This window comes from Papio anubis, chromosome 7 (genome assembly GCF_008728515.1).
Source record: "Papio anubis isolate 15944 chromosome 7, Panubis1.0, whole genome shotgun sequence".
Classification (NCBI taxonomy): domain Eukaryota; kingdom Metazoa; phylum Chordata; class Mammalia; order Primates; family Cercopithecidae; genus Papio; species Papio anubis.
This window is the reverse complement of record NC_044982.1, coordinates 55944582-55958779: the sequence shown is the minus strand read 5'-3', so window position 1 is coordinate 55958779 and position 14198 is coordinate 55944582. Positions and strand designations below refer to the sequence as shown.

The 14198-nt window shown below is 35.1% G+C and overlaps 1 protein-coding gene across 7 annotated transcripts in view; it reads right to left on the bottom strand.

Annotated features, from left to right (window-relative positions):
• The window catches only part of MAP4K5 (mitogen-activated protein kinase kinase kinase kinase 5), a 107023-nt gene that overhangs the window by 41241 nt on the left and 51584 nt on the right, over positions 1–14198 (bottom strand). For all 7 annotated transcript variants that reach the window (XM_021941197.2, XM_017961156.3, XM_003901777.5 and 4 more), the window contains 5 exons: positions 14107–14179; positions 7892–8023; positions 5833–5895; positions 3325–3406; positions 1943–2059 (listed from right to left, as the gene is read on the bottom strand). In XM_021941197.2, coding sequence (XP_021796889.2) covers positions 1943–2059; positions 3325–3406; positions 5833–5895; positions 7892–8023; positions 14107–14179 — 467 coding nt within the window. The remainder of the gene's footprint in view (positions 1–1942; positions 2060–3324; positions 3407–5832; positions 5896–7891; positions 8024–14106; positions 14180–14198) is intronic.

Below are 14198 nucleotides of genomic sequence, written 5' to 3'. Positions count from 1 at the left end.
ATGACAGGATTATGCTATATACCAGGCAATGGGGAAATAAAGATTGGAGTTTAAAGACTGTTTAATGACTATTTCTATTAAATACATACATAGATATGATGGTGTATTAACTAAGAGAGTAGGCTCTGGAGTTTGCCTGGATCTAAATCCTGGTTCCATTTCCTATTTGCCATATGATGCTGGGCAAATTACTTCCATTTTTTGTCCCTCGTTTCCTCATTTATAAAACAGGGATATTAATGGTACCTACTACAAAGGACTGTTTTGATATTAGATGAGTTAACACAGAAATTATTTGGCGTAACATGTGGCACACACTGAGTACCCAATGAGTGCTAGTAGTTACTATAATATTTATTTATTTAAAGACAAAAGTCTCACTCTGTTGCCCGGGCTGGCATGCAATGGAACAATTTCAGCTCACTGCAATCTCTGCCTCCTGGGTTGAAGAGCTCCTCCTGCCTCAGACTCCCAAGTAGCTGGGACTACAGGTGCCTGCCACCACACCCAGCTAATTTTTGTATTTTTTTCAAGTAGAGATAGGGTTTTACCACGTTGGCCAGCTGGTCTTGAACTCCTAACCTCAAGTGACCTGTCCATCTTGGCCTCCCAAAGTGCTGGGATTACAGGAGTGTCTGGCCCATAGTATGATATTTATAGGAAATAATTTAAAACTGAAGAACAGGAAATAGAAAATTCCCTTTAGTGAAGGTAGAGATATAAGGGAAATAAAGGCTAAAAAGGACATAAAGAGACAGATTCAGAAAAACTTAGGAAAAAAATAGAATCATAAAAGGAGAAGAAGGAACACAAGGAGAAAAAGAGACTGGTGAAAAAATATAGTTGTGCTATATACAGTCATAAGTAGATACCTGTTAATGAAGAGGAAGTCTCTCATTCCTGATTTCCTGAGAAGTTGTGTTGTTATAGAAAATACATTACGTGCCAGGCACGGTGGCTCACGCCTGTAATCCCAACACTTTGGGAGGCTGAGGTGGGTGGATCATGATGTCAAGAGATCAAGAACATCCTGGCCAACATGGTGAAACCTTGTCTCTAGTAAAAATACAAAACTTAGCCGAGTGTGGTGGCAGGAGCCTATAGTCCCAGCCACTCAGGAGGCTGAGGCAGAAGAATCAATTGAACCCAGGAGGCGGAGGCTGCAGTGAGCCGAAATTGTGCTACTGCACTCCAACCTGGTAATAGAGTGAGACTCCCTCTCAAAAAAAAGAAAAAAGAAAATACATTAAAAATAATTCTATAATGTTTTCAGAGAAGGCAAGCATAGTTATGAATAGCCCTACAACTAACTATATAAGAAATAATAGTTTTGAAATACTGAAAAGGATAACATTTTCCAACAGGAACTTCAGCTACATTCTTGAAAATTATTTGTATTCTGTTAATACAAATTCAACTACAAAAATGAGCAGCTGGATTTCTAAGAAGTCTTTTTCAGAAAAAATAATACGCATATGTGTTGTGGCTATGCTTTTTTTCCCTTAGTTGAAAGCAAGGCTCTTAAAACCTTTATTTCCTTGGAAACAGATGTTCTTTATATATATCCCATAGAAAGATCAAACTCACTACAGAAGCTGAGGTCGAGAGAGAAGGGCAATCACCAAAAGGGAAAGCACCGCTGCACTGCCGCAGAGGGACACCTGATTTCAATCTCAGCTACCAAAACTTCAGGCTAACCAAACTAAGAACATAAAAAGAGACTGTGTTAAGAACTAATCCTAGTTCTGAGGAGAACTAGGATAAAAAAAGTATCAACTGATAATTATGTGCAGGAAAGGTGTAGTTTACACTATTAATCTCTGTAGCTAAGCCTGTTTTAACTAAGTGAAAAGATGGACTCAGAAAATAAAGAAAAAAAAGCAAACTTTAAGGCCTTATAAAACATTTGTTTTCAACTATGAGACTGCAAACACTTCCTTACCTCAAAGTCATCATCATCTGCTTCAGTGTAATGTGCATGGTTATCTGGATTGTTCACTCTGTCTAACAGTTCAACTGCTAGGGCTCTAGAGAGACCTGGCTGCGCAACAAAAGTGTGCTAAAAGAAAACAAAATGAAATTTCATGAGCATGCCTTTACGTCTATGGTTTAAAGAAAATGCTATCTTCATTTTTTCATTTGGTAACTAGCAGAGACAAGTATATGGGAGTCTACTAATATAAATAAACTGTCTTAGTAAAAATATTCATCAGAGAATCCATAATTACATATTATATAAAACTGAAGAGCCTTTGTAGAGTAAATTTAGAAAGTAATTTCTTTTTGTAAAGTTATCTAATCTATATTAAGTTCTAAAATTATATAGATTAGATATGGCTATATCAATGACATTCATTACTCATATCACTATACTGATGCAAATGAATACTGTGGTATGGTCCATAACCACAATAAGAAAAAAGCATGTATATCCTATATTTGCATACATTTAATTCTGTAAAATTATGTTAATGTACAAAGACGTATATAATTGAATACTGGCATTTCAGTAAAGCTTTCTTAGGTTGTTGTAATCATTGACTATTTCTAATATAAAAGTGTTTTATACACACACATATGCAGAGTATTCTATAAATTCATATTAGAAGCCAAGAAAAGTAATTCATTTTAGCTAAGGGCAACATTTTAAAGTTTTCTCTAAGGCAGGGGTGAGCAAACTACAGCCCATGGGGAAAATCTAGTGCACTGACCGCCTCTTTTTGTAAATAGTTTTATTGAGTATTAAAATTATACCCACATGTGTACACTGTTTATGGCTGCTTCTGGGCTATAATGGCAGAACTCAGTAGTTGTGGCAGAGGCTGTATGGCCCACAAAGTTTAAAATATTTACTATGTGAACTGCCTATAGACAATTTGCTGGCTGGGCATGGTGGCTCATGCCTGTAATCCCAGCACTTTGGGAGGCTGAGGCAGGTGGATCACGTGAGGTCAGGAGTTCAAGACCAGCTTGGCCAACATGGTGAAAACCCTGTCTCTACTAAAAATACAAAAATAAGCCAGGTGGTAGTGGCATGCGCCTGTAATCTCAGCTACTCGGGAGGCTGAGGCAGGAGAACGGTTTGATCCTGGGGAGCTGGGGCAGAGGTTGCAGTGAGCTGAGATCGTGTCACTGCACTCCAGCCTGGGCGACACAGTGAGACCCTGTTTCCAAAAAAAAAAAAAAAAAAAAAAACAGAAAGTTTGCTGACCCCTGCTGTAAGAGATCGCTAACATTTTTATATTAAAAACCTAAATACTTTTGTTCTACTGATATGTCTAATTTACAACTACAGGAAATCCCCTTGTAATTTCAATGACTTACAGTCAGAAGTCTTTCAGCAGTTGGTCTTTTTTTTGGGTTTTTGGTTAGTGCTATTTTGACAAAATTATGAAATGTTGATGACCTTCAAATAAAAAGAGATGTACAAAAATATTTCACTACTATATTTTGGTGTTAGTAAATAACATTAACTTAGGAACAGTTAGTAAGTCTAAAACACCATGATTTTTTTATTGGGCCACTTAGTTAAAGTACAATATATTCCTTGGAAACATCTGTGTCAGTTTTGTCTTTTAAATAAAATACAATTAAGTAACAGAACAGTAATATACAACCACAAAAATTACACTAACAATCAGAAATGGATAGGCTGTGTCATTTATATATGACCTACTTTTCTTGGTACTACTTAGGAGTCAAAATGTCCTTTTCTCATTGCATAATTTACCTAGTATGTAAATGTTGTGCTATACCAAAAGAGTTGGATGGCACAAAAGGCAGGCACGGGATAATATAAGAGACTATTTAAATCCCAAAGAGACTAATTAATTTCTTAGAAAAAAAGGCAAAGAGGAGGGAGCAATTTTAGCAACCAGAAGAGTTTTCTGCCACCTTCACTGATGAAGTGGGGAAAGGGAGAAGACATAAATTAAAGGTATCACATTTTGATTATTGATAAATGACACAAAAAGGTATTTCTACCATTGCCAAGATTCCACTGGAGAGAATGGACAAGAACTAAAGGGATGAAATAACCATATTTATCAGCAATGACAACAACCACACAGCAGTTCTGTGCAGAGAAATCAAATCACTATATCGCATTTGATGGCTCGTGACAGAGATAACATGGAGTCAGGCAGTATCGGGACTGGCAAAGATTCTCCAATGGTAACAACTGCTCTGAAATCTGACTGTGAATTTAGCATTTATAGCGAACATTCATTCATTCCTGAATGAATATCAGTCATTTCTGCCATAAAACCATTCAGTTCCAGATGTCTAGGAACTTAGGGCAACAGGAAATGGGAAGGACCCAGTGTCAATACTGTTAGCAGCAGAATATAAACTCCTTTCTCTACACAGTGTGATTTGCCGTTCTTTCCTGTCATCATCCCCAGAATGGCTGGAGTCCTAAATAAAATAAGACAGACTACTGAAACATAAAGCAGTGGTTGAGAACCTGTTTGTGGGGAAGGGCCTCTTAGAATCTGAAATAAGCTATAGACTGTCTTCTCAGAAAAATGGATATACATACAGAATTTTGGGGGCTCACAGATCCTCAAAGATCCATGTAATCTAGATAAAGAATTCCAGAATTTAAGAATTCGGAAACTTACTCGCACGGCTTCTTTTATTAAATGCATGTGGAAGATATTACCAGAAAAATAATCTTTAATTTGTATTAACCAATTGATGACATCTTTTTGGACTATAAAGATAGGTAAACTGCTTTACTTTGTAAGAGAAAGAAGAGATCAAGATGAAAATAAGTAATAAACATTTTGAGTATTACAGAAGGAAGAGAGGGAAAAACCAACAGAGACTGATTTTAAGTGTCATGGTATCTGGGAACCCTTTTCATATCACCTTCCATGAAAGTCAATGTGAAATAAATGGAAGTAAAGGAATACAGGGCAAAAATAGATGATTCTTCAAAATCTTCATGTATTCACTTCTAATTCTTTCCTCACCACATTTCTTACCCAATCTGCCAAAGAGCTAAGAAAAGTATTGAATTTTATGAGAATATTGGATTATAAAGAACACTGGGCCGGGTGAGGTGGCCCACGCCTGTAATCCCAGCACTTTGGGAGGCCGAGGTGGGTGGATTACGGGGTCAAGAGATTGAGACCATTCTGGCCAACATGGTGAAAACCCATCTCTACTAAAAATACAAAAATTAGCTGGGTGTGGTGGCACGTGCCTACAGTCCCAGCTACTTGGGAGGCCGAGACAGGAGAATCGCTTGAACCCGGGAGGCAGAGGTTGCATTGAGCCAAGATTGTGCCACTGTACTACAGCCTGGCGATAGAGAGAGACACTGTCTCCAAAAAAAAGAAAGAAACACTGGGCTGGGCACAGTAGCTCACATTTGTAATCCTAGTACTTTTGGAGGCTGAAGTGGGAGGATCTCTTGAGGCCAGGATTTTGAGACCAGCCTGGGCAACATAGTGAGACCCTGTTTCTACAACAAACAAAACTTAGCCAGGTGTGGTGGCACATCCTATAGTCCCAGCTACTCAGGAGGCAAAGGAGGGAGGATCTCTTGAGCCCAGGAGTTTGAGGTTGCAGTGAGCTATGATCATGACACTGCACTACAGCCTGGATAACACAGCAAAATCCTGTCTCAAAGAAAAAAAAAAAAAAAGAAATATCAGAAAATAAATCTAGATCCTTGCCATAGGTCTGCAAGCAAATCAGCTGTGTAGCTTTGAGAAAACTGCTTAATGTCTATGAACTTCTGTTTAATTATCTATAAAATATGGGAACTGAATCTATACCCCTTTCGATTGTAAAATTCTATAAAACATATATTCTTTAACTCACCATTTTGTTTTGTCCTTTAGTTTGGGAGGTTGAAAATTACTTTTTGACATTAAGAAGAGAGCCCTGAAATAAAAATTATAGTTAAAGAACAATACCAAAATTACTACATCTAACAATTAGAATGAATACTCTGTAATGAATTTATACAAGACTACCCCATAAGTGGGCAATGATAAAAACTACTATGGGATATAGAAATTAAATTTTTAATACTTTATAAGCCTACAAAAAATTTCTCTTGACTACAGAGATTTTTAAATTTCCAACAAGCCCTTATTCACAAAGCAAACCTATCAAACATTGGAAAAGAGTTTTCCTACTATACTGTTACATACGTAACCCATATTATATCTTAAGCACATGTCTATATAATTGTATATAACTCTCTAATACATAGAGATGACATGTTCCCGGTTGCATATTTAACCAAAGACTGGCTCCATATTTCTTTTGGGTGTACAGGCAAATTATATCCATTTCCTGATTGTTTTCCTTTTTTGGACAATGGTTTCCCATATTCTCTTGGTATATTAAATACACAAACCAATCTACAAGAGAACTTTGTCTATAAACTCACGTGTGACCCATTTTCTTTTGGGCTATGGGGGTAGTATGATAGAGGATTTAAGAAGTTCTAAAATGCTCTATTTCAGCATTTCCTACAGAAATCCCAGGTTTCTAAGCAAATTCCTTATTCTTTTTTAGCATAACAAATACATTTTTCCTTTTTAAAAATTAAATGATTCAAAGGAAAAATTTTAAAAAATCTATATTCCCACCATTCTATTATTTAAAATTTTCTAAACTTTAAAAAAATGTTTCTAATGTTTTTAGTCTTTATCTAAATGCTTACCAATTACATTATATTTACATTAGTATTTATAATTTTTTTCATTAATAATCAATTTTCCATTTTGCTTTGGTTCATATATATGTAACCGCTCCCCTTAACTGCTAAATAATTAGATTAGCAATTGAACAACTACTACATATTTAGATTTTTTCCCTTGTTATCCTGAAATGCATAATTCTTAGCATTTTCTTAATTATTTCTGAAGTATAATCCCCTAAACAGTGGAATCACTGAAACATTTGTATTGTCCTTAATAAATAACATCAAAGTGTTTTCCAAAAGGTCCGTACTTATCAGCATTCTAGCTAAAAGTAGGTATCTTTTAATATATATTATCTTTAGCTGCTTATGAGGTCAAATAGATTCCCATATCTGGTACTTGCTCATAAACCTTAATCTATCTTTTGCTTGTAGTTTTTGAATGATTTCCTTATATGGTATATATTAATCAGTTGCCAATTATGTTAGTAAAACACTTTTACCATTCTGTTAATTTTTTTTTAGCTTCATATCATTTATTTTTAAAGTGTCAATTTTAGCCTAATCTATCTTTTCCTTCAAAGTATCAAAAAACTTTTCAGAAGCCCTCAAATATTTTTTCTGAGACAATACATCCTAGAATGTAAATGATAATTATATTCAGCACAGACACCTCTTCATTATTCCTCGACAAAATAAAAAGAAACAAAATCAAATATAACTAGAAAAGTTTCATCTGCATTCTATCATTTACTTATAATTCCACATAGGACAAAAAAAAAAAAAAAAGATGAATTGATAAAAGAATGAACAGGAAGACTCAAAAAGTCTTAAAAGAATGTTAACTGTCATATCCTAGTGTGATTATTAAGGGAAATTTGTTTTATGGAAAAGCTTCAAACAGTGTGGACAATTTACTCTTATGCTGTTTTAGGAGCAGCAATACAAGACAGGTTTTTTTATTTTATTTTAAAGACTAGTCAAGTACAGTAGTGAGAAGGAGAAGAGGAGCAGAACAAGGAGCTTGATCTGTAATTGTGAAAAATGAATTGAGAAAACTATCTTCGGACTAGCCCACAATAGGTTTTGGATGAGATTATCCCTAAATCCCTTACAACACCTTTACTATTTTTCATTCTTAAAAATGAGCTTGATGCTGAGTTATCAGCATTTCACCTTCCCCATAGACTTGATCAATAACTGGATAATTATAAATAATGAGAACACCTCATTGGGTGGAGATCAAACATAGGTGGTTGAAGTTCTCCAAGTTCAATTGCTGTTATTCCTACTGCCCAGATATCACAGAGTTGGTTGTAGCCACCATTCTTCTCTACTGCTGCAACTTCTGGGGCCATCCTAGAAGGAATCAATGAATACAACATTTTTGTTGTTAAATATTGATCTGAATCTGTTACTTCCTGTTATAATCACTAGGCTTGTTGGAGGGAAGGAGGCTGAGACGTGTTTACCAGAAAAGAAGAAACATTACTAAGTAAAGGCTTAAATCTCTATTTCACACACATATACACTTTTAAAACTAATTAAGAATCTTGAATGCCCTCCTCTGAATGTTTATGTTCTAAGGAAAAATCTTGTTTTAGTTTAGTTTCTGTTTTTGTGAATCTTGTTATATAATATGGAAAAAGAAAAAGAATACTTAAATCCCTGTGAAGGTCAAAGAAAAGTTCCCAAAGGAGGTGAGACTTCTAAGTAAGGTGGGGAGCCTGGACATTTCAGTGAGAGGAAACGAGTACAAATTTAGGGAGACCAGGAAAGTTGACACGACAGTGCTCAATGTATCACCTGCAAACTGATAAGGGGCCATACATTGCTGGCTACCAGTCTGTAGTAAATACAGAAATGGAGAGTAAGCATTTATGCTTGTCCAAATGCATACATTCATTTTTATCGTATTTTACAAATAAGTCTGTAATGGACAGGAAGTAACACATGGTTTGAGAAAGTCTAGAAAGTATTTGGAAAAGAAACCTCAGAAGTAGAGGCTAGATTATAAATCATCTACTGATTAAACAAAAAAGGTTAGACTTTATCATGAAAATGATGGGGACCCAATGAAAGATTTAATTACGAGGGCAAACAATCTAAAACTTCATGGCAAGATGAAGGATGGTGTGAAATCAGGTGAAACCAGTCAGGCAGACATGTTAGAGGTCTGTTTCAAAAATACAAGGGGAAAAAAATCCCAAGAACTTTTCAAAGGCAGTAGCAGAGGGAACAGAATGAAAGGGGTTAACTTAAGATATAGATCTGAGGAGGAAATGCTTGTGGATATTGAAATAGAGCTATTATTGAACAACTGTTGAATATGCAGAAGACTGAAGGGGGAGTTATATGTTTGGGAATCAGTACTGTAGAAGGCATCTGAAGTTACAAAGTGTAGATGATACTGTTCAGGGGAAATATTCTTTTATCTTTTCAAACGTTTACTAACTTAACTTCAATTAATTTGAATTGAATATCCACAAGGGACAAGTTGCTTTTATATGTACTTAGGCTACAAAAAGTTATATTAACACACTGTCTCTCAAATTAAGTGTGGTTAGGATATAAAGTATGTATACTAAAAATGTGAACAGGTAGATGTGTACTATATGCAAGTGCTACAAACATAATAATGGATATAGGAGTAAGGAGAAGTAAACAATCACCATGGAGCAAGATAACCGAAGGCAAGTTTCACAGAGGAAAGAGGCTGAGGTGCGGCCCAGAGAAAGCAAACAGGATTCATCTCCTCTACCCACTGGAATCAGTTGGTGGTGGTGGCTAACCAGAATGTCAAGTTGATTATGACTGTTGCACTTCCTGGCTCAGGGGGAAACTGTATTCAATCAGTTGGCCATAGCTATAGAATGGTAGAGAGCGTGGCCCTCTTAAGAATGGGGATAGCTTAAGATAAACACAGAAAAATGGTAACTTAGGGAAGCAGTAAAGAAAGCTAAAGTAGTAGTATTTCACCTGATACAGTCAGGGTACAAAAAATAGACAATTTAGACTAGAAGAGTATTCACAAAAAGGACAGTCATAGAGAGTGAGGGACTCTGATGTGACGAAGGAAATCCTATAGGTTATCTAACTCACCTATATCTTCATTTAACTTTTATTTAACTGATACTTACTGAGGCTTTTTTCCCGTTAAAGTGGTATGTGTTGACTGAAAAGAATTTGGAATATGTGAAAAAATATGGAAGAAAACAAGTTAAGCACGATCCCACTCAAAGAGAGCTCCTGTTTCACATATTTTCATCCATGATTTTTACACACACACACCTTTTATAAAATGGTATAATATTGCATATACTACTTGGAGTCTTGCTTTTTAAAATTAACAACATATCATGAACAGTGGCATATTATTCCACTGAACTGAATAAATGTAATTCCCTTAACTAATTCCTGTTGTATATTATTTTCCCTCAATTTTTATCATTAAAACAGTGTGATAAAGCTTATCATATATAAATCTGTATGCCTCTCTAATAAATTACTAGATGTGGAATTACTGAGAATAAAGAAGATAAACATTGCTTAAAGTTACTGATAAACATTACCATCAAATTATGCTTCAAAATTGTTCTACCAATTTCTTTTTTTTTTCCCTTCAACTTTTAAGTTCCAGGGTACATGTGCAAGACGTGCAGGTTTTTTACACAGGTAAATGTGTGCCATGGTGGTTTGCTGCACAGATTAACCCATCATGTTGGTATCACTATTAAGCCCAGCATCCATTAGCTATTCTTCCTTATGCTCTCCCTCCCTAACCCCTATTCTACCAATTTCTACTCTCACTGCCAAATATTTAGTAATAGCAAGTATGCCCATAATTCCAAACATTTTCCAATTTGATAGAAAAAAGCCATTTAATTTGTTCATCAAGGGAAACATTATTCAGAATATATATATTTTTAGGTTAGTCAAGTGAAGCACTGAGAGCAAAGAAGGAACAAAGAAGTCTGTAGGGGTTGCATGCCCCTAGCCATGACCTGCAGGCCATTACTTAATGTAAGAAACATGAGAAAACATTTACATTTCCCTATTTACTTCAAAGACATGAAGTAATTCACATTGGAGAAAAACCCCATGAATGGAAGAAATTTGGTAAAGCCTTGAGATTCTGCAGTTCTTTTCAAAAACATAAAAGAACTCATAGTAGAGAAAAATCTCATAAATGTGATAAAGCCTTTGGATATTCCAGTTACCTTCATAACCACAAAAGTGCTCATACTGGAGAGAGACCCTATGAATGTATGGAATATGTGAAATAATTAAGTTGTCTTAGTTGCTTTCAAAGGGCTCATACTGGTGAAAAATCTTTTACATGTAAGAAATATGGTAAGGGAGTTTTTCTTTCTAGTTCCCTTCAGAAACATGAAAGAAATACTACTAGACAGAAACCCTATACATGTAAGAAATGTGGTAAAGTCTTAGTCATTTCCGCCCCATGTGAAGACATGAAAGAACACATACTAGAGAGAAATCCTGTGACTATAAAAAATGTGGTAAAGCCTTCAATCAATACAGTTCCCTTAGAAGACATGAAAGAGCTCATACTGCAGAGAAACCCTATGAATGTCAAAAATGTGGTAAATCCTCCAGTTGTTTCAGTTGCCTTCAAACACATGAGAGAACTCATACTGGTGATAAACTTTATGAATATGAAAAATGTGGTAAAACCTTCAGACATTTCAGTTCCCTTCGAACACATGAAAAAACTCATACTGGAGAGAAACTCTATGAAGGTAAAAAAAAAAAATGTGGTAAAGCCTTTAGTCGTTTCAACTACCTTGAAACATGACAGAATTCATACTGGAGAGAAACCCTATGATTGTAAGACATGCAATAAAGCCTTCAGATATTCCAGTTCTGTATGTAAAACATGAAATAAATTATACTTCACAGAAATCCTGGGAATGTAAGGAATGTGGGAAAACATTCAATTATCTGAGTTATCTTTGAAAACATGAAAAAAATTATACTGGAGAAAAACCATATGTATATGAGAAATGTTGTAAAGCCTTTGCATGTTCCAGTTCCCTTTGAACACATAAAAAAAACTCATACTGAAGAAAAACCTATAAATGTAAGGAATATGGGAAGGCATGTATTTTTGCCACTTCCCTTTGAAAATACAAAAAACTCATATTGGGGGGAAAATATGCATGTAAACAATGTGGTAATGTCCTCAGTGTTTCCAGTTCTACATGAAGACATGAAAGAAGTCATTTCTGAAAAACCCTGTAAACATACGGAATGTGGGGATGCCTTTGTTTCTCTCAGGTACATTCAAAGACACATGATATGTGCACACTGGAGATGAATCTTATAAGAATGTATTCTTCATCTAAATCCTAGTACTTGGCAAAACAGGTAAGTTTCCATTTTAATAATTATTTCAAAAGTCATCTAAGAATGCCTATTGAAAAGAAATCTTATAAATTTAATTTGGAAAGCCTGATGCAAATTAAACATTGACTAATGCTGAAAACATGCACATGAATGAAATGTTATACAAATTAAAAATATATTGTGTTCATCAGTGGCTCATTCTTAATGAGGATCTCTGGACTATTGATTTCCACTTATTTTCCATGAAAATATTGAGGTGAGAATTCTGTAGACACCCTTTAAGTGACAGTTAAGTGAATTCAATATGTAGTGTTTTTTTGTCAGTTAATAAAAATTTTTCTTTATATTTCTAAAAGGTTGTTGGATCTATGTATGGATGAATTAAAAATGTATTTCTAATATGTAGGTAAGATTTTTATGTAGCTTTTTAATTGGTCTGTGATTAATGTGTCATTGAAAACTGAGTCTTTGTTAATTTTGGGGATTTTCTTACTGGCCTCATGTGAAAAGTTTTGGTTACGCCTCACCAATTAGATATATTCTACCTTTCTTTTTTATGGAAAAAATACTCTCTTTTGACACAAATAAGTCTATGCCACTTTTTTGGCTAATGGAGTTGGTATTAGAAAAAAAAAGAAATCTGTAACTTCTTGTGATCCATTATCATACTTTATGATACCTAATATGTATTATTTTACTAACTGCTTCTAATGAGACATTCTTTTTATCGACTTAAAAGAACTTACATATTAAAAATATTAAACCTAGTTTGGCATATTTTAGACAATATTTCCTGTTTTTTTACTTGCCTTTTAATTTTGCTTAAGCTGGTGGACATACGTAAGTTTTAAATTTTCATGCAGTTAAATCTATCAGCATTTCCTTTTAAGGTTTTATGCTTTATGGCCAGAAAGGCTTCCTCAGCTCTTAAAGCAGATAGTTACTGGTGGCTCTTTTGGTTTCATTTTTATACTTAACTATTTCCACATGCCATTTTTTGACATCAGGTATGAGGTACAGAGCTACTTAAATTTATTTTCAAATAATAAATTATCCAAACACTGCACCTTAAAGAATCTAAACTGGCCAAGCACGGTGGCTCAAGCCTGTAATCTCAGCACTTTGGGAGATGGATCACTTAAGTTTTAGACCAGGAGTTTTAGACCAGCCGAGGAGTTTTAGATGAAACCCTGTCTCAACAAAAAAAATTACAAAAAATTAGCTGGCTGTGATGTTGCATGCCTGTAGTCCCAGCTATTTCGGGGGCTGAAATGGGAGGATCATCTGGCTCCGGGAGATCAATGATGCAGTGAGCTGTGATTGTGCCACCACACTCTAGCCAGGGCGACAGAACGAAACCCCGTCTCAGAAAAAAAAGAAGAGCATAAAAAAAAGAAAAGAATCCAACCTTTCACACAAACTGCATATGTCACCTTTAAAACATTCACTATTTTAAATATTAAGGTTTTGTTATGAGGCTTTTTATTTCTATCATCTGTCAATAATGAAAGCAGTGTTTTAAAAAGATTATTTTGTCAGTAATCAGTGGAATGCACTAAGAGTAGGGTGGCTGGTAAGACTAATAGTAGGTAGGATGTAGGAGTTTTAACAACCAGGAAGAAGAATCCTAGATTAAACTTAGGTGATGGGTCAATAGGTGCAGCAAACCCATCATGGCACACGTTTACCTATGTAACAAACCTGGACATCCTGCACATGTACCCCGGAACTTAAAATAAAATAAAGTAGAAAAGTCCTAGATTAAAATAGAATAAATGCCAGAAGAAAGGGTAAGAAAATTACAGGAGGCAAATCTTTTGAAAATTTCATACCTAAGAGTCCTCTCAATATAAAATCATATAGATAGTGAAAACTATTAACACTTCAACAGAGGGAAGGCTGCACCATGAATATAAGCATCAAAGTTCCCTAACCCAACCAGAACTTATGATAATATCAAGGAGCACGCAAATCTCCCTATTTTTAATAATCACTTCTATTATCAAGTATCGAGGATGATCACTAAACCATGAAGAAATGAAAATGGATCAAATTCAATCACAGTAATGTCTTACCAATAAGGGGTGCCAATGAAAGATTTTCGTTTTGCAATGGTAGCTGTTATTTTTGCAGCCACACCAAAGTCAGCTGGTGAGGAAAAAACCAG